The sequence below is a fragment of the Phocoena phocoena genome, chromosome 1 (assembly GCF_963924675.1).
Source record: "Phocoena phocoena chromosome 1, mPhoPho1.1, whole genome shotgun sequence".
NCBI lineage: Eukaryota > Metazoa > Chordata > Mammalia > Artiodactyla > Phocoenidae > Phocoena > Phocoena phocoena.
In genome coordinates this window covers 162,629,248-162,650,796 of record NC_089219.1, presented here as the reverse complement: position 1 = coordinate 162,650,796, position 21,549 = coordinate 162,629,248, and the positions used below count along the sequence as shown (strand labels likewise).

At 34.9% G+C, this 21,549-nt stretch overlaps 1 protein-coding gene and 1 pseudogene across 1 annotated transcript in view; one reads left to right on the top strand and one right to left on the bottom strand.

The window, feature by feature from the left end:
- The window catches only part of AHCTF1 (AT-hook containing transcription factor 1), a 69,769-nt gene that overhangs the window by 12,860 nt on the left and 35,360 nt on the right, over positions 1–21,549 (top strand). Inside the window, exons 6-20 of the mRNA XM_065873226.1 lie at positions 218–334; positions 1,661–1,745; positions 3,094–3,244; positions 4,573–4,705; positions 4,824–5,005; positions 5,439–5,500; positions 6,336–6,464; positions 13,042–13,132; positions 14,196–14,285; positions 16,617–16,757; positions 17,423–17,527; positions 18,392–18,485; positions 19,933–20,056; positions 20,192–20,248; positions 21,063–21,209. Of these exons, the coding sequence (XP_065729298.1) occupies positions 218–334; positions 1,661–1,745; positions 3,094–3,244; positions 4,573–4,705; positions 4,824–5,005; positions 5,439–5,500; positions 6,336–6,464; positions 13,042–13,132; positions 14,196–14,285; positions 16,617–16,757; positions 17,423–17,527; positions 18,392–18,485; positions 19,933–20,056; positions 20,192–20,248; positions 21,063–21,209 (1,708 nt within the window). The remainder of the gene's footprint in view (positions 1–217; positions 335–1,660; positions 1,746–3,093; positions 3,245–4,572; positions 4,706–4,823; positions 5,006–5,438; positions 5,501–6,335; positions 6,465–13,041; positions 13,133–14,195; positions 14,286–16,616; positions 16,758–17,422; positions 17,528–18,391; positions 18,486–19,932; positions 20,057–20,191; positions 20,249–21,062; positions 21,210–21,549) is intronic.
- Positions 8,981–12,915, bottom strand: LOC136132755 (polyribonucleotide nucleotidyltransferase 1, mitochondrial pseudogene; annotated as a pseudogene).

Here is a 21,549-nt window from a genome sequence, read left to right as displayed (position 1 = left end):
ATGTGCTTTAGTAATTTTAACCCTTCCCAGTTCTACCTGGGAGATGGGGTGCCATGCTCATTGTCTTGATGTCTTGTACCCTGTGTATTTTTGAAGATAAGACGATTGTATGAACAGCAGTTGCTCTAACCCAGATTCTTACATGAGGCATCTTCTTCCTTTTCATGAAATTATAACTTAAAAGTATGAAGTGTACTGATTTTTGTGCCTGTTACAGATACTACACACAGTTGGAAGGTGGAAGAGTTCCTGTATATGCTGTCACTTTTCAAGAACCTGAGAATGATCCTCGTAATTGCTGTTACTTGTGGGCTGTTCAGTCTACACAAGATAGGTAAGTGTGATACATGTGGTTTTAAATATTTGTCAGGAATGGAGTAGCAGTTAATTTCTTTTGCAGAGCTTTGTACTGTGTTGTCTCTTTTTAGTGAAAGTGACAAATTCAGTGAATTAGAAAGTGGTAGTTGAAATGACTTTAAAAGGGAAATGATTATTTCTGCATGTTTGAGTAATGCTGAGATATCAGTAAGAAGAAATTGTGCTTACTTGACCTGTTCAGGTGTTATTTCAGAGAGTAAGCCAATACACATGAGTAGGCAATTTCTTATTCCTTAGGCAATTTTTATGGCCTTCTATGTTCTCTCATGAGAGCATTTTTTCTCTTTTATAATCTCATTCCTTTTTTCTCTTTGTTGTGTATGTATCTGTACTGTGTTCTCTAGTCCCTCTACTTGCCTTTTGCAGTATATTCCTAGGGTTAATTCAGTTAATTTTTCCGTCTTTCATAAGCTTTAATTTTATTCCAGCTATAGCTTGTGAGAAATCTTTCCTTTCAATTTAATTTCAAACCAGTTAAGCTTGTTCATTTGCAATGCTAGGACAGTGTAAGTATTGATTTTCTCTTATTTTTCATTGGTGTTTAGTACTTTCTTTGATGATCAATGAAACAGTTAAGTCTGTGGCATAAATGACATGATTTGATAACTGTTCCTAATACTTTCTCTTCCCAAGTCCGTACATGAATTGTGGTCAGCTTGGGTTTTTGTGTTAGATGTCTTCACTTTGAGGTTTTGTCTTACACTTTAGTGAGTAAGTCAGTGAAGGAAGAATTGATTTGTCACTTTGTCAATCCTGGAGGAAAATAGAAATAAAAATATAGAGACAGCTATTGGGATATTCCTCATTAAGTGAAATTTCTATTTCCATCCATCTGAGTGTAATGTGGGCTGGCAGCAGCTTGAGTAATGTGCCTTGTGATGGCTCCATGTGGTGAATGAGAAGGGACGTTTATCTGAACAATTTTTGTATCCCATTTATTTTTTCTTCCAGTATTGCCTAAGTAAAGCACACCTATTGAAGAAAGGGAGAAGGAATATTAGGTAAAGAGTTATAGTCTCAGGCACATAAGATGTCACCTAAAATATGCAAGCAACGTAAGCTTTAGTTAATTAGAATCAATAAATAATTAAATCAGTTATTATTTCAAAGGACTACATTTTGTGAAAACAGCCAAGTAAAACTAAATTCTTTACAGTGACCTCGGTTTTGTCACATGCACTCAATATTGTATGCAGATTAAATTTATTTGGACACTAAAAGGTGCTTAATGCATTAATACGATATTCAGTATTTCTCCTTAGCTAATTTCTGTTTCTTTCAGTGAAGGGGATGTTTTGAGTTTGCATCTGCTTCAGCTGGCCTTTGGTGACAGAAAGTGTTTGGCATCAGGACAAATTTTATATGAGGTAAATGGTAATGGTAGTATGGGTTCAGAGTACCATTTTGTTCATTGTTTGCCTGTTTTAAGTCTTTGTTTTAAGATACTGAGATATTGAAATGTTATTCTTCTATTCAAGTTAATACTGTATTCGTAATATAATGTAAAAAGTATTAGATTAGGGATCAGGAGACTGGTATTTTACCAAGGTAGCAATCTTAAAATCTTCAGGTGTCACTTTCCTCTAAAATGAGGGGATTAGACAAGACAAACTTGTGGCCTGATTGGTAGCCAGGAAAAATAACCCCACTTTCTTGCTCTAAGATAACAAGCAGTAAGCCATGGGGTGACTTTATAGTCTTGTCGCTTGCAATTGTGAAAGAGGGTAAATGCATCTACGTTTTATATGACTATTTTTCTGGCTGAATTCTTGAGGAAATAGTGGGGTCCTGCTAATAGCCATATTTGGTTAGCCATCACATTTAACTTCTCTAGAACAGGCTTTCTTAACCTAGTATTTGAGGGTGTGTGTTTGGGTTTTAGGGAATTTGTGAAGCCCCTGAATTACGTGTGGCATCTTCATGATCACAGTGTCCGCGTCGTCCCTCCCCCCGCCCCCCCAATCCTCCAGTTCCACATCTGTGGATTCAACCAATCTCGGATCAAAAATATGCGGGGGGGGGGGGGATTCCAGAGGGTTCCAAAAAGCAAAACTTGAGTTTTCCGTGCCACAGCAACTATTTACGTAGCATTCACATTGTATTAGGTATTATAAGTAATCTAGAAATGATTTAAAGTATACGGGAGGATGTGCGTAGGTTATATGCAAATATTACTCCATTTTATATGAGGGACTTGAGCATCCACAGATTTTGGTATCCGAAGAGGGTCCTGGAACCAGTCCCTCATGGACAGCAAGGGGCAACTGTATGCATTTTTCTGGGGAAAAATTCATAGCTCTTGTCAGATTGTCACAGGGATCAGCGAACAAAAATTTAAGGACTACTGTTTTAGAGCAAGAACTTCAGTGAAAACACAGAAGTAGGTTTGCTGGTCTAGAGTATACGTATATATAATTTTAATGCTTAGGTCCAGTTTACCCCCGCAACCAGTAGTGCATGAAGGTTCCCGTGTTCAGTAACAGCTTTAGAAGATTTCTTGGTAATTATTTTTGGGAGACTAAATTTAGTCTTTTATTTGTGTTTTATGCTATATAAAATTTTAGAACCCTTTTCAATAATTTGTTCTTTTCAGTCTTTTAACTTTTTTGTTTTCTTTGTATTGTAAGAAAACTCTTTTGGAGAACATTTAATTTTAGAATGACTTTTTCCTAGAATCCTATTAGGATATAGATTGCTGTACATTTTCTATTTCAGGGGTTAGAGTACTGTGAAGAAAGATATACACTGGACCTCACAGGTGGCATGTTTCCTTTGAGGGGCCAGACTGGTAATACCAAACTGTTGGGATGCCAAACTGTAGAGAAATTTCGATCTCATGGTGACAGGGAGGAAGGCATGAATGAAGGTTGGTTAAAAGTACTCTTATTATATACCATGTGAATACTTGATTTAAGATTCATCTTGATTTAAGATATATGACAGGTATTGTTTTCTGTAGTTCATTGGAATACTAATTGTGGAATATATTCAGGTCTGTATGAGATATGAGGTATGTCTTGCTCTCCAGATTGCCATGTGTAGAACTCAAGAATTGAATGAGAAAATGAGAAACCCTTGTATTTTGATCCAGCTCTCAAAACAGACAGACATACAAAAAAAGGTCTCTAGTTGTAACTAGTATGAATAGTCTCTGAATAATGTTTACCTCTGTATTTTTTGAGACGTATACGGCAAACATGCTTTGGTTGCCTTGAATTTTTTGTCTCCTTTAGTGTCATTCCTTCTTCCTGGTAAACATTCTGGCATAGTGAAAATTGCATAGATCTTAGAATCCAACCAACATGGATTCAAGTCCCAGCTCTGTCACTAGTTGTAACCTTTCATAAATTATTTAACATTTGTGACTGAGCCTCTTGTTTCCTTACCTGTGAGTGGAATAATACATTTATACCTTCTGCAAAGGGTCGGTTGTGAGGATTGAATGTGATAATGGGATAGTTTTATTTAGTTCTGGGAATGTTCATTGGGGCCCTGATTTTGTTTGTTCTTATTGGGATTCATTCTCATGGTTAGCTCATTCATTCCAGAGATGGCCTCTGTCCTAGTCCCCGCATCTATATTTGTGATCCATTCTTCACATCCAACTAAACATGTCAAAACAGAACTTATCAAACCCTGTCTCTTATTCCCCACTCACATCTTCTTTTTTCTATTGCCTGTTAGTTGTGCCTCAGATTTTTACTTTCCTCTTTCCTTCTATTGATCTCTTAACTTTGTTCCTATCCTTCTAGGCCAGCCACCATCCAGGTACTTATGTCCCCCCACCCCACCCGTTACCATATAGCTGGATCAATCCTTCTCAACTAGAATTCTTCTAAAGAATTAAGCCCTAAAGCCTAAAGGCATCCATTTTAAGTATTGATATTGTCTGGTAGCAGTGACATATTCATGGGAGAATTTTCATTCAAATCGTTTTCTACTTTTCTACCTACAATACCTCAAAGTTGCCAATGAGTACTTTTTAATAAGGTCTTCTTGAAATAGAAAAACAGTCAACATACAAGTGAATGAATCTCTTCTTATAGAATAAATGATAGAAATGTGTCTTGACAAATCAAATCAAATATGAATTAAACCTCTTAATTTATGAGAAAGTCTTGCTCTAATTTTATTTGGGGCATTTATTTTGAGATTATTTATTCTATTTTTAAAGATTATCTTCTTTTCTTTTAGCTTTGTCTCCTGACACCAGTGTTTCAGTCTTTACTTGGCAGGTGAATATATATGGACAGGGAAAGCCTTCTATATATTTGGGGCTTTTTGACATAAATCGTTGGTATCATGCACAAATGCCAGATTCGTTAAGGTATGATTTTTCTCTCTCTCTCTATGTATATATGTATGTATTTATTTATATATACATATATAGGAATTTTATGTGTAGCAGTTCATTGACTTAATAATTGTGTAAAATTTTCTTTTAGATCAGGAGAATATCTACATAATTGCTCTTATTTTGCATTGTGGTCACTGGATTCTGTTGTAAGTAGGACTTCTTCACATTACATCTTGGATATATTAGTACATGAGAGAAGTTTAAGTCGAGGAGTTCCTCCTTCATATCCACCTCCTGAGCAGTTTTTTAACCCAAGTACTTACAACTTTGGTATGTATTTCTTTAACATTACCTTTTGAGAAAAATAACATGCAAGAGTATGTGTTTGTATTTGTGTTGTGTGTATATGTGTGTATAGTGTATTGTTCATTTCTCATTGTTATTAGTTAATATATGGATAAGTTAGGAAGTTAACTTGATATATGCACACAAGAAGTTTAGTGTTTATATGTTTTATAGAGAGATTATCACTATTTTGAATTTGCTAGAAAAGGTATTAACTATTTCATATTAAGTGCACTTGTGATAAGGTTTGGTATCTTGTTAGGATAGAAATACGTGGACAAATTACTTAAAAATTTATTGTATGTAGTAATTCCATACCTTGCCTAAGAATCTGTTATTAGGATAAATTTTATTGTATTAATACCATCCCAAATATAACATGTAAGTGGACTTTTTTTTAATCTTTTTTTTTTTTTAGATGCCACTTGTTTGTTAAACTCAGGAGTTGTTCATATAACTTGTAGTGGTTTTCAGAAGGAGGTAGGTAACAAATGACAATTTGGACAGAGTATTTCTTCTTGAACTGAAGTCAGATCATGGATTTAAACTTTACATAAACTATTGTTTCGTCTTAAAAGGTAGCTTCTGCTAGGTTTATGAGATTAGCAGCTAGTAGCATCAGTTACTGACGGCAACCTTCTAGGTTCTAAGGTATTGGGATGTTTTTAGCGGCTTTATATGGATGTTAGCTCCTGAACCCCAGCCAAAAGTAAGGCAGTGCTTTACTGCATCCCTTTTTATCCATCCTCTTAATTCTCTTCCTTCTCAGAAAGCTTATGGGTAAATGAAGTAATGCAAAGAAGATACCTAGCACAGTGGCACAGTGACTGGCCCAGAGTGGGTTATGACTGTATGTTGAAAATACTTTTCCAGGAAAACACAAAGTGGCAGACCCTTTAAATGATAATCAGCTAGATGTGGCTGAATGCCATATTTATACTTCATATCAGATCTCTTTCACATTAGACCAAGAGGAATAAACTGCAAGATTTTTCTTTTGTGTATTAAGTTTGTTAAGATCTGTTACCAAGTCTGTCAGCTTTATAGAAGGTAATAGGGTTACCTTACATATAAACAACTTAAAATACCCTTATCAGTACTATTATTTGTAACTAGCAAGCATTGGTTACCTCAAGAACCTATAAGCACTTTTCCCTGCAAGAAGTACAGAAATGTAGTCTTCCACAATTTTCATTCATTGCCTTTTAGTTTTATTCAGAATGTTAAGTGTAAAGTAGGGTGATGAGTTTATTAGTTATTCTTAAATTTGATTATTTGAATTGAATAGTGACTGATATTAATCAATCTATTATAGACTTTGACTTTTTTAAAGAAATCAGGACCATCTCTCAATGAAGTCATTCCCGATAGTTACAATCGATGTCTTGCGGCTGGCCTTCTCTCACCAAGACTTATTGATATTCAACCTTCCAGTTTAAGTCAGGTGAGAGGTTTTTAACTCTGTTGTTTCTTTTGGATCACACGTTATTAGCTTTCTATTATAACAAAAATCTATTAGATAATTTCTAAAAAAGTAGATTAAGTAATATAATGCCAACTCTGCAAGTCAGTAGCTGTGGTTCTTGGGTTTGGCTTGAAATTCATACTTGTAGGACCCAATAGGCCTAACTTGCCACCAGGTCTATAGGCTAGGAAACACATCATGGCTGCATCAGGCATGTCATGAGTAGAAGTCATTATAACAGTCGAGGGGCCATTTTCTAACCCCTAGAGAGAACAGCTTAGGTGCAAGAGAATGAGACCACATGAGTGGAAACCATCTTGACTTAGGTGAATCTCAAAGTCTATAGCCACAAATTAGGGTTCCCAATATCAGCTTCCCTGGGAACTAGTTAGAAATGCAAGTTCTTGGTTCCTGCCCTAGAGCTACTGAATCAGAAACTCCAAGAGTAGAGCCCAGCAGTCCGTATTTTAATAAGCCCTTGAGGTGATTTGTGATGGTTTGAGAACCACTGCTCTATAGAAACAAGTGTCTTGTGAAAGCCTCTTAGTGAAGATTCCAGATTCCAAGTTCCTATAAAACACAAGACAGTTATGGGAGTCGGACTTAGTCGTGGAAGCCAAAATCTTAATTTCCTAATGGATATATAAATAAAAATATTGTAAAATCCACTCACAGTTTTTGTAGTCCCAGTACATTTTACCAGTCAGATGACATTCTTAAACAGTGTTGCCAAAAAAAAAAAAAAACAGTGTTGCCTGGTGATAACTTATAATTCACATTTATTTTAACTTGATGTTTGCTAGTAAAATGTGCTTAAAGAAAGTAAACCAATCCCAGGTCATTTTCCTGTGGAGAAGGAGAAAATGTTTTATTAACTTTCCCCTCAAGTAGTGTTGGAATTAAGTTATTTAAATAATTGCAGGTATGTAACATAATGAATTGTTAGGAAAAGAGCCTTTTAAATATCAGACGAAATGTAAATATTGCTGCTGGTGATTTAACACCTGAAGTTGGAATTTAATGCCTAATTTCATAGAAATAAGAGAAATTTTCAATACTATTAGGGGATTTTTTTTTCCTTTCTCTCCCCCCTCTCCTTTTATATTACTGTACTGAGCAAATATTCACTGTGCAGTCATGTACAGTTGTCCCTCTGTATCCACGAGGGATTGGTTCCTGGACCCCCACAGATACCAGATTTCAAGGATGCTCCTAGTACCTTATGTAAAATGGCATAGTATATGCATGTAACCTATGCACACCCACCCAAGTACTTTAAATCATCTCTAGATTAAAGTACTTAGTACAGCGTACATGCTATATAAGTAGTTGCTGGCACACGACAAATTCAAGTTTTGTTTTTTGGAACTTTCTGGAATTTTTTTCCCCTGAATGTTTTCTGTCTGCAGTTGATTGTATTGTGGATGAGGAACTGACTGTGGATATCTACATAAACATTTTCTTATATAACTTTTGTTTTTTCCTGGAGTTTCCAGATGGCCTTAACAAAAAACCAAAAACCCTTGCCTAGCCTGTCATTCACACAACCTTAATTTTTTCTTTTCAGCTTGCTTTTGCTCTCTGTAGAGAACCCCATTAGACAAATGTTGACCGTCTAAGTTGATCTTAGGTTAACTTATCTTTGCTTTCCAACTGTTTGTCTCATTTGCCTCTGATTTTATTTTCTGGGAGATTTCTTCATCTTCCTTTCTTTCTTTTAGATTTTAAAAATTTAGCCCCAATTTAAAATTTCTGTGAGCTCTTACTCTTTGATCATCCTTTTTTCATAGTATTCTGTTCTATTTTATGGATGAAATATCTTCTCCTAGCTATGTATGTTTCAGGTTTTATTTAGTTCCATGAATTATCTCTATCTTCTCTGGAGTTATTTTTATTATTGTAGTCTTTCTGATCTGGTGGCTATCCTTAAATGTTTGGTGGTTCTTAGTTATCTTTTCATATGTTAAGTGAGTCAGTAACAGATTATAAACTGTCTTTTGTGTGTTTTGTGTGGATAGAGTTCATCCAGAGGTATCTTTTACTTTAGGACAATAGATTGGATGTGCACCATTTTAGTTGAGAAACGCAGATTTTTTTTCTGGGGCTATTCAGTGTCTCCAGAGATCTATCAGGCTGGCTCCACAGTTCTTTGCTGCCGGGTAACAGAAGGGTGGAGACTGTCTGTTCTAGATACTAAGTTTGAACCCGTTGCCTGTATTCAGTCCCATGTTTGATCACTCTTTCACCCACTTTCCTCTGTACCTGGATTCTCCAAGAACTTAACCTGATAGGATTCTGAGAGCCAAACTGGCTGTATTCTCATCTGTAGTTCCCCTCTGTGGGGACTCTAGGACGTGGTTTCCTTCACACTGCTAAGTCAGTCACCTTTCCTCTGCTTAGTACTGCTTTTCAAAAATTTTGTTGAGCTGTCTTATCCCATGATGCCTTCCCTTCCCTTTTCTTTGTCCTTGTTAATTTATACTTTTTTTGACTCTTTACCATCGTTTTAGTGAGACCCAGTGATGATGTAGGGGTAGGAAATAAAGGCTGTGGTGTGATGTTCCATTTTTAGACACAAGTAACAAGGATTTTTTTTTTTTTAAGAGAAGCCTGTTTGGAGACTGGAGCACTTTACGGGAAAGACTCATTCTTCCATCAGCTGGATCACGTCCAAAATATTTCATCTGAATTTCTTGGCCAACTTCTAATCCTAAAGCAGTGGGATGTTTAATCTTCCGTTGATCATGTTGTGTGTTATGAAGCAGTGCTGCAGTCATATTTGGATATAGCTTAACCATTACTCAGTGTCTCTGATTTCAGTTATTGTGACGGTGTACACTGCTCCCGTTTCTAACTGCTGCTCTTGATCATCTTCGCAGATTTCGGGAATGAAGTCTCTTGCTTCATGCATAGCACTGGGTGTTGGTACAAATACAGAAAATGTTTCTTCATACACCTGACTAATAGTTACTCCTGTTTCAGCCTGAAGTTATTTTTAATTGATATCCACCTGGTCCAACAAATTTTGCTCACTTTAGTAATGGAACCTGAACAGTTTCTACAACAGGTCCACTTTCTTTTCTAGATGCTTGAGGTTTTGAAATAGTTTTGTTCATAATCTTCTTTTGTTCATTGCGAGTAGTGTGATCTTTTTAGCCCATCTGTTTGTTGCATGTTCTAGCAGAATCGTTAATATGTTGTGTAGAAGAAATCTCTTCTGTCTAATGGTCCGTGGACAATCTGTGGGCTGTGCATTTGCATTTAAGCTAGCGGGCTTCCATTCCCCTCCCCTCCAAGAAAACAAAATTGAAAACACAAGATTCAAAATGGCTTTATGCAGCTCTGAATTAGATTTATTAAAAGACCTCAGGTAAATTTTGCCCTGGTGGCCCTGCTCATAGGGCCCTTTGGTCAGGAAATGAAACTGACTATCCTTCCCTGCCAAAGGCTCCAAATTAGTATTGTGTGGGAACTGTTTATCATTCTTAGGAGTTGGGCACTTTAAGTGCTCTATTTAATTTTTTTACTTTAGGGAATTAATACTGATTCCTCCCTACCCCCGCTGCCATTATACATTATCAAGTTTAGTTAAAGCAATGATATCTAAGTTTTAAAAAGAAAAGTGAAACTAGAAAAAAAGTACCTGTAACTCAACCATGTTAATGAAACAGCATTTAATGTTTTCTGTGATTATTTTGTGTTAACCCGACCCTTGTTGTTTTTTCCACTTATATAGATATTACATGAATAATTTGAATTGAGAAAATTGACTAAAGTATATGGAAGTATGCAAATATTGGCATTTTGTTGACTTTTTCCATGTATCTTCTTTAAAACTTTATTCCTAGAATAGACCAAATTGAGCTGAATTGGTTAGTGATGCGTACACAGAGGTAAAACAAAAAGAAAAGCAAGAAAGTGATTCCTAGGGCTTCCCTGGTGGCTCAGTGGTTAAGAATCCACCTGCCAATGCAGGGCACACGGGTTTGAGCCCTGGTCTGGGAAGATGCCACTGAGCATCTAAGCCTGTGTGCCACAACTGCTGAAGCCCACCCGCCTAGAGCCCATGCTCTGCAACAAGAGAAGCCACCGTGATGAGAGGCCCGTGCACCGCAATGAAGAGTAGCCCCTGCTCGCGCAACTAGAGAATGCCCGCGCGCAGCAACAAAGACCCAGCGCAGCCAAAAAAAAAAAAAAAAAAAACAAAAGAAGTGATTGCTACAAAAGGCTGGAGAGTGGTTACCATGGGGGATGGGAGGAGTGAGTGGGATTTGCTTTTGATCAGGTAGGAGGAGACAGGGCTTCTGGGAAGTATTCTCAATCTAGACTTGGGCCATAGTTTCATCAGTGTCCACTTGGTAATTATTTGTTAGTTGTATGTATGGTATATGGACTTTCTGATATGTATACTTTCCTGTATCTCTTTATCCCTCCATATACATGAAAAGGATGATATACATGTAATTTCATATATTGTTGTCAGGATTTGTTCTTCTGTTGATTACATATTTGTAGGTTTTACCTTTTTTCTTATTGGGTTGTCTTTATAGAAATTCTTTATTAAAATATGTAGGTATTTATCCTGTCATAAATCTTACAGATATTTCCCCCATCATTTGCTCTTCACTGTTTTATGGTATCTCTTACCACATTCAAAATAATATTTTTAGAGTCAAGTGTATTTTATAGCTCTGGCTTAAAAAAATTTTCCTAACACCTAAATGTTTCTTTAACATTTAAGGCTATAATTCATTTTTGTGTGTCATATAAGGTAAAGGTACATTTTTCTTTTTGCCAGATGATTAGTCCAGCTGTGCTATATCATTTGTGAAACAGGACCCATAATAACCTTTTATCACGCTACTGAAATACCACCTTTATCTGATATCATATGTCCATATCTACTGGGTTCTATTTCCAGGTTTTTATCTTGTTTCATAAATCTAGTTACCTATTTCTATACCATTTTAATATACTGCTTTGATATTTGGTAACGCAGTCTCTTTTTAATCTATAATTTTTGAAAGTTCATAGGCAGTTCTTTTTTATTAATTATAAGATGGTTTTATCCAGTGCTCCTGTTGGAAATCTTTTGGGAATTTTATTATATCCACATGTTAATTTGAGGGAGAATTGGCATTTTTATAATCATCTAGGTATAAATGGTATATCTTTCCAATTATTTAGGGTTTGTTTTACATCTATCAGTAAGAGTTTATGATTATTTTCTAGTGGGTTTCTTTCTATTTTTATCCCTAAGTGTTTTGTAGTATTTTTATGAGTAGACCATTTTCCCTATATTCATTTCTAGATGGAGTTGATTTTTGTGTGTGTATATATATATATATATATATATATATATACAAATATATATATATATTTTTTGTATATTCATTTGGTATCTACTTAACTAAATTAGAATATCTTAGATTTTCAAGGTATGCAACCATCAGCAAATATAGGCTTTCCGTGCCCCCCCCCATTTTTGTTTATTACTTTATTTTCTCATGGCATTTGGTAGAACCTCTACAAACCATAGAAAAATAATTGTACTAGCAGTCATCCTTGTTTTGTCCCTGATTTTAATGTAAATTGTTCTGGTGAATCTCCTTTCAGAATCATGCTATTTTTAGTTTTGGAGAATTTTTATCATATTGTAGCTCGCTCTTCCTGTTTAACTTATCTATTTATTCATGATTCCTTTTTTAAAAAGTCTTTGCTGCTGTAGTGAATGATATTCATAGATTCCTAAACGAGATGTATAATGCTTTTTTAAAAAATAGTGTTGTTGAGATTTAATTCATATCCCATTCAGTTCAGTGGTTTTTAGTATATTTATGGAGTTGTACAACTATCACAACATTAAATTTTAGAGCATTTTTATCACCTTCCCCCAAACCCCATACCCATTAGCAGTCAATTCCTTTTCCTCCCTTCTCTCTCCTAGCCTTTGGTAACTACTAATCTACTCTCTGTCTATAGATTTACTTGTACTAGACATTTCATACAAATGGAATCAAATAACATATGGCCTTTTGTGACTGACTTTGACTTGGCACAGTGTTTTTCAAGGTTCATTCATGTTGGAGCATGTATCGGTACTTCATCCCATTTTCTGGCTGTGTAATATTCCACTGTACAATATACTACATTTTATTTATCCGTTCTTCAGTTGAAGGGCATTTTGGTTATTCTCATTTTTGGCTGTTATGAATAATGCTGCTTCATGTACAGTTTTTGTGTGGACATGTGTTTTTATATCTCTTGTGTGTGTACCTAGGTGTGGAATTGCTGGGTCATTTGGTAACTCTCTGTTTAAGATTTTGAGGAACTACCAGACCAAACTGGCTGTCCCATTTTACATTCCCACCAGCAGTGTATGAGGATTTTCTGCACCATCACCAATGCTTCTTACCTTGTGTATAGCCATCCTAGTGAATCATAATGATTTTTAATCCTTTAAAAATTTGTGTTCTGAACTAGAACTTGCTGCCTCTGTCTCTGATCACATATCCTTTCTTTTCTTTCTTTTTCTTTTTTTTAACACATCGTTTAGGAAGAACAGTTAGAAGCTATATTGTCAGCAGCAATCCAGACAAGTTCTCTGGGACTTTTGACTGGATGTATCAAAAGGTGGATAACAGAAGGTAAGATTATGATTTTTAACAATTAAAAACTACTTTCGTATTTTTAAAACTATCAATTCACTGTTTTGTGGGGGGTTAAGTTAAACTTTATTTTGAGATAATTGTAGGTTCATGTGCAGTTGTAAGACATTTACAGTGTACCCTTAGCCCCATGAATGATAAGATCTGGCAAGTCTCTAATATTATATCACACCCAGGACCTCTCTTGTTGCCCTTTCATAGCCATGCCTACTACCCCCGGCCGCCACCCCGTTCCTAATGCCTGACACCCATTCATTTATTGTCTATTTCTGTAATTCTGTCATTTCAAAAATGTTCATGGATGGAATCCTACAGTACGTAACCTTTTAGGATTGGCTCTTTTTCACTCAAAAGTTTTCTGGGGATTCATTCAAGTTGTGTGTATTACTCTCTTTATAAACACACACACATTGTTTCTGTTCTGACCATTTGAGAATAAGTTGAAGGCATCATGCTTCTTTACTGAAATACTTCAATATATTCCTTCTAAGAACAAGGATATTCACTTAAAAAAACACTTTTTAGTTATAAAAATCAAGAAAGCTAATATTGATGCATGCTGTTGTCTAATCTGTAGACCTTATTGGAATCTCACTAATTGTCCTAATGTCCTTTGTAACATTTTTAGGGAGGGGGAATTCAGAATCCAATCCAGAATATTTTGTATTTAGTTTTCAGGTCTTTTTAACTCTCTCTTAATCCTGTATAATTCTTAAGCCATTGTCTTTGAAGAAAGTTACATTTTTAAAGAATATGGGCAGTATTATTTTATAGCCTGCCTATCAGTTTGTGTTTGTTGATCTTTCCTCATGATTAGATTCACATTTTACAGTTTTACAGCAGTGTTATGTAAATTGATGTGCTCCCTGAAGTGATACCCTGAAGGTACATGTTACCAGTTTGTCTCCATTAATGTTGATGTTAAGGGCGTTCACTTGGTTAGGGTGGTTTCTGTCAGGTTTCTCCACTGAAAAGTTTCTAATTTTTTTTTTTTGTAATTAATAATCATTCTCTATTTTTCCCTTTCATATTTACAAATAAGAACAACCAAATTCTGCTGCTAATTTGCGCTTTGTTCTTGAATGGACATGGAATAAAGCGGTTCTCACAAAAGAGGAATTTGACAGACTATGTAAGTAGTATATTAAATTTTGAGTATATAGCAATAATAATTTTTAATCATTTTGAAGTTGCAAACTCTTTAAAGAAGTCCCAGAAGGAAACTTATTTCTTTTTACATTAGCGTGACAGGGTTTTTCAATAGATCGTTTATTTTTTTTTTTGTTTATTTTTGAAACGAGCATGCATTAGCTTTAATAAAACAGTGAAAATATCCCACATTGAAAAATGTCAACTTCATATTACTTATTCATATAATCCTTTGCAATCATCATGGGTAATTTGAGATGGACTCTCCTTAAATTCAGCAGATCATTTAAATTGGCAGCATGTTAGGTATGTCCACAGTAGCAAGTTTCAGAATTATAGCTTAATTATCTTTTGATCGTAGGCATTTAATTTATAAAATATGCTAATGATGGAGTAAAGAGAATATGCCAGTTAACTTCTGAGCTTTATTCATTTTCCATTTAAAATATTTATGAAGCTAAATAGCAGGGCAAAAACTCAATCACCTATCTTCTACTAACAGATGTCATTAGTCATTATCTAGTCTTGTTTTTTAGTGAATTGTACACTTTGAGTTTTCTTGTATTCTGTGAATATTAGCCCATTATGCCCAACTGGTGCAAAAATAATGTTAAAGGTAATAAATATATGATTGCCCTGTACATGAAAGTAAAATTTAAGTTTATTTAGAAGTATATATGTATTTGTTATTAGTATTATTATGTCACGATGAATGAACAAATTGGACTTATTTAAAAAGTTATTCTTAGTAGAGGATTTTTAAACCAACAAAATTTGGTAGGAGTACATGGAGTTCTGTATAATAATTTTAGAGTGTACTTAAATGAAATTGTAAACATGAAATAAGTAATTTTAAATATTTCAGTAATCATTGTACCTTTGAAGTGTGGAACACCTGATAATTCAGAATCAGGGTGAAAAAAATATTTTTTTGAGAGGAAAATGTTTTCAGGGCTGATTATGTAGGTTATGTAAAAAAAATTCAACTTGGGAATTCCCTGGTGGTCCAGTGGTTAGGACTCAGTGCTTTCACTGTGGGGGCCTGAGTTTGATCCCTGGTCAGGGAACTAAGATCCCCCAAGCCATGTGGCTTGGCCAAAAAAAAAAATTCGACTCAGTTCATAAATTGTATGCTTTTATTTTGCTTTGAGCATAATGTGGTGTTTCAGGGTTGAACTTGGTAGCTTAACCATTATTATTACTGCTTTGAGCTTTATTACTGCTTATTATTATTTTTTTAGCTAAGAATAATTAAAATACAAAGCATAATAGTTTTTTAAATGTATTGGAAGTAAAGCAAATGATTTGAGGAAGTATTCAAAATTAAGGTATTTGTTTTCTGGTCTAATCACACATAATTATTAATGTAATTAAATCTTATCTAAAACAGTGTAACCAATAGCTGCTAAAATAGCTTCTCCCAAAAGTGCATTTGTAAACTCAACCTTGAGTTTGAAATGAGAGGACAACCGAGTCTACAGTGCATTCATTGTAGAAAGCATGCAATTATATTGTAATAGGTCTCTATCTGAGTCTTAATTTCATTGTCTCACTTTTGAAGACTGGCGGTGGAAGAAAGAGTTCTTATCAAATAATAATCACAAAACAACATAGTACATAAAAGGTCCGATATAAAAGATTTATTTGAAGGAGAAGCATTTAATGAATATAACTGATTTCTAGTGAATCTGAAGTTGAATCTATATCACTTTCCTCTGTGCTCACCTATTGCTTACCTCATTCTACATTTTTATTTTATTATTATTATTATTTTTAATTATTATTATTTTTTGGCTGCAGTGAGTCTTCGTCGTTGCGCACGGGCCTTCTCTAGTTGTGGCGAGTGGGGGCTACTCTTCCTTGCAGTGCGCGGGCTTCTCGTTGCAGTGGTTTCTCTCGTGGAGCACGGGCTCTAGGCGTGTGGGCTTCAGTAGTTGTGGCTTGCGGGCTTCAGTAGTTGTGGCTTGCGGGCTTTACAGCACAGGCTCAGTTGTGGCACACGAGCTTAGTTGCTCCGTGGCCTGTGGGATCTTCCCGGACCAGGGCTCAAACCCTGTCCCCTGCATTGGCAGGTGGATTCTTAACCACTGCGCCACCAGGGAAGTCTCATTCTGCGTTTTTAAAAAATAAAAATTTGTATTTGTGTCTGCCTTTCTAGATTTCCTTGAGGGTATTTGTCATTTGAGGCTTGTCTTTCTAGATCTCATATAGAATAATTCTCTGGTTCATAGGAATTTGATATGTTTTGCATTTGTGACTTTAGTTAATTCAGATGTACTGTGTCAAAACTAATCTTACATTTTATCCTTGAAAGGTGCGCCATTATTTGATGGTTCGTGTCGTTTCATCGATCCACAAACTATACAGTCTCTCCAGCAGTGCCATTTACTTCTTAGCAACCTTAATATAGTCTTAAGCTGTTTTGCAGCTGAGGCCCAAGAGATCACCGAGAGAGGTGTGCTATTTGTCTTATATAAATGAGTGTTTCATTGACTTTTACTTCTTGACTTCGAGAAAGAATACATTTCCTATGTATTAGATGGATTACTGGGCAAACAGGTTATTATTTCTCAAATGCTGGGTTTTTTTTTTTTTTTTTAATGAAAAGCTACAGAATGTTATTAGATGTGCCTTGAGCTGATGATTAAATAAGGTTGGGAAATTTGGGGATTAAGGATTGTTAAGATAGTGTACTAATGGTAGAATTTCAGATTTTTTAATTATATGTAAGTTTTTATTCATAGAGTTGGTCATTGTAATTTTTCTCCTCTGTTTTGCCATTTAAACAAAATAGCCAGTTTCGTCTAAAGGCCTGGTTTGAACAACCTGTATAATGATACTGTACTAGTTTGTTTTAATGTAAAAATCTGACTACTGAAATTAGATAAATGGAAGTATAGCTAATATAGAAGCATACGTACCTAAAGTGTCTATTTTAGTCAATGAGTTAGTTTAGCATTTTGGAGATTATTTGTTCAAGCTAAGTTTGTTTAAAAATACATACATATTGCTTAAAATCACCAAGTAATTAATTACTTTTTTTGAAAACTATTGAGTGCCTTGATTTTTCATTTGTGGTTGATAAATTGAAAGCTAACAACAGATTTTAACTCTTTGCAGGTCTTATGGATTTAAGCAATAAGTATATGGTTACCCAGCTCATCTGTCAATATGCACAAGTGGTTCTTTGGTTCTCTCATTCTGGGCTTTTACCAGAGGGCTTAGGTAAAATATTTACCTAATCTATAAATATTAACATTGGAACATTCTTAAATCTTTATAATTTTGTTTTTCTGTTGTAGGATTCCTTTCTTATACCACTTATGTTTTCTTGTATTCTTCTTTTCTTAACATTCTTCCCTACTTTGTACCTTCAGTGCTTCATCCCATGCCTGATACACGTGTTCCATACATGTTTATTGGGTTAAAAGGAAAGAATATTTGCTGAAATATGGCTTCTTAAGATGGGTTCAATGATATCACCGGCTATAATTTAGATCCATAGAACTATGAATTTTATAATCTAATTTGTCCATCTTTTTCTCTTAAGGGTTCTTTTAATATGGTTATTAACCAGTATTATTAGCCATCAGTTAAATACCCTCTTTATCTAATAACTCATCTAATACCAAGAATTAGAGAATTTGACTTACTATATTTGTTTAGAACAAAAGTATCCAACTTCTCGCATTTCCAGGATACACAGACTTAGAAGTGCTTCTGCCGCTGTGCATACTTGCTGTTGATCTTCTTCTTTCATAATTCTCTTAGAGTTTTACTTGAACAGATAGTGAACTTGCTTGCTTTTAAATTATCATTTGCGCCTAAGGGAGTAAAATCATTTTCTAGAATAGCTTTTCCATGGTTTTAAGCCAGCTTCCTTTTGTTACAAGACTTTTATGGGAGACTCAGTTTTCTCATTTGTGCACCTATTAATAAAGGTGTGCAGTGTTCTTTTATTACTTTAAGAAGCCTGCAAATTGAACATTACAAAATTATAGTAAAATATCATTGTATGTAACTTTAAGTATTTGGGGGATATTTTGGAAATATTACTAGCTTTTCTTCTAACTCTTAAAAAACATCTAGATGATGCTGTGCAGTTGTCAAGGTTATGCTACAACTACCCTGTAATTCAGAACTACTACACCAGTCGTCGACAGAAGTGTGAGCGTTCATCAAGGTATAGTACATCCAGAACCTTCAAAAACTATTTTAGAAGTTACTTGTGTAAGAAGTTAAAGCTTTCTCAGAACAGAATTCATCATGTTATAAAACGATCTAATGGGTGGAATTCTCAGTAAAGTATATGAATTTGTCACCAGCATTACTATTTTAGTTGTAATGTTTGCCTTGACCTAATGGTTACACCTTTATTTTAGAACTTGAGAATAGCTATTTATTATTTCCTAAATAAAACTATTTACCACATGATTGATTTATTGGAGGAGATTCTATAATTTAAGCATGTATTTTTCCTGAGAATTCTTACACAGAAAAAGACTAGAAGCAACTGTTTATTAAAGCATAAAATATATATCACGTTAGTTATTTTACATTATTTTTCCATTACCATTTGCATTTCAGCACTTCAACCACTTTTTTCTTTATTTCCTTTATTTCTCTTTTCTTTAAATACATACTCCCCCCTTCCCTTTAAATACATATGTAGTTGGTTCCTTTGAAATAAATATATAGAAGTAATAGAAGAAAAAAGAGTAGTGTTTAGAGCCTTGGCTCTACCTTGGGATTATAAATAGCCTTCTTCTACAGGTTGGAATGACAGAATTGTAGAGCAGCTTAGAACCTTTAGAGCAGTGATTCACAAACCTTGGTTCTGGGTTTGTTGTGTCAGACTCACTTGGAAATCTGTATAAGGCTGCGCATGGCAAGTTGGGAGATCCAGTACTTTAGAGTAACTGATCTACGATAGTGAGCATTGGCTTGGGAGATTTATTAGACATATTGAAAATTTCTAGATCTGTTATTTCCAAAGTGAATGTCCTTGAGCAGGTTGGCTAAGCTTTCTAATCGTATTTGTCACATAAATTATAAAGTTAATATAAAGATGAAATAAAATACTATATGCAAGATACCTCTTACAGTGCCTTACTCCTAAGAAAATTTCATTCAATAATTAGTAACTGCTCCTGCTGTTATTAATCTTAGATGAGGAAACAGACAAGGTCCATATCTGCTTACCCCCTTGTAGGTGCTCAGTAATATATATTATCAGGGAATTAATGAGGTTAAAAGACTAGTCCAAATGATGAAACTGAAAATATTGACATTGAACTACAGTATTATTTTCTTTATACTGAGCTGCCATGCTCTTTGGTAATCTCAAGATGGTAAAAAGTAAGCCTCAGGCATTTTGCTGGCTAGACCACATTCTTCCCTGGAATCTGACCTTCACTGACTGACTTGCTGATGACCAAACTTGAAGCTTCTTCAGGGTTTATCTGACTAACTTTCCTTGATGTCTGGATTTCTCATGATGGGATCCTGTCCTCGAATCTCTTCTGCCTTTGATAGTTGAGATCATTACTTTTAAGAGTTCGGTGCTTTTTGTTTTGATAATAATAATTTAACACTAATGTTAAATATCCTTAATGTTGCCCTTATTGCAGAGGGAAGTGGAACCCTGATTGCTTGATGATTGATGGAATGGTTTCTCAGTTAGGAGATCGAGTAGAGAAGTTGTGGAAACGGGATGAAGGAGGCACAGGAAAATATCCTCCTACTAGTCTACATGTAGGTTTGCAATAACATGATATCATTTTTTAGTCTCCAAAGTTGGGCGGGGTTTTTCATACCTGGCACGGGCTTGGGAAAGCAAGGAGCATAGATGAACGAATATATACAATGCACTAAATTTTTTTTTAATAGGCATTACTTGACATATACCTACTAGACAACGTTACCGAAGCAAGCAAGCATTCTGTTGTATCCTTTAAAATTTTATCAAATAATTCATGTATTACCAAAATCATTCAGTGTCAGACTAGTGGGAACCTTATGCATCTCATCCAATCTCAATTTCACATTTGGATTTGTCTTAAAGGAAAGATTCTTAATCCAGGACCTGTTGGTTGGGTTCAGATGTCTATGGTTAACCTTGAATCTATGCAAAATTTTGTTTTAAGTTTATTTTCCTAGGGATAGGGTTCATGGCTTTTATCAGACTCTCAAATGTGTCCAAGACACTCCCAAAGTTAAGGACATCTGCTCTAAAACATTGCTAGCAAGTGGTCATTCTCTGAGGTTAATTCATGTGCTGAATATGAATGCATTATAAGTTAGCTTAAATTACTTAGGCATTGTGTTTGAGCCTTGTGGTCTCTTAAGTAAGATTTTTGTACTAATGTCAGTTTCTTAGTCAAAATGTTTAGTTTTATTAATAATTTATAAAATAAGTGATGTGTTTGCTTAAAGCCTGCCAGGTTTTGCTGGATAACTGGAATTTCGTCTATAGCTTTCTTAAATTTGCTAAGCTACTAACTTCATGAAGAAAGTATGCTTTAGATCATCTCCTTTGTGGTGGTACTTGCTATTGAGAATGAATGAAGTCGGTTGTGGGATTGGCTGTACCCGTGTTTAATAAAACTATACTTCTGTGGCTGGACATCCATAATGGCTTTCTGAACACTTAAAGAAGTGTCTTAAGACTTTTTTCTGATATCTTCTGTTGCTACCTATTGCAAATATATACGTAGGAGTTTTTCTTTTTGTTTATTGTCCTTAATCCTCTTTTTTAAAGACTATTTATTTGCTACTTGATATTATGTATTCCTTTCCAAACAAAACGGATACTTCCATTGAATCATTTCCCACTGCCTTTGCCATTTCTTGGGGCCAGGTTAAACTTATTCAAGGGTTTTGGCTGATAGATCATAATGACTATGAGGTAAGTATGTAGTTCACTTATAATGTAAGCTTTTGTAAATTATTAGAATTTTAGAAAAAATACATAACTGGATTTAAATTTGATATTAAAGATATGACACCTACTTCCAGAGGTAATTTAAGGATTCAGTTTAATCAGTACGTTCACCAAGCACCATCTTAGGCAGTACAAAGATAAAATAGTTTAGAACCCCAGGTTCCTTACTGTCTAAGGAAGGGAGGAAACAAATAAATAATTACTAATAGTGCAAATATAGTGATTGATATGTTAGAGATATGGTTGGTGTGTTGGGTGAACTAGAGAAGGCAGAATTTGGCATTGATGTATGAAACTGGTGATG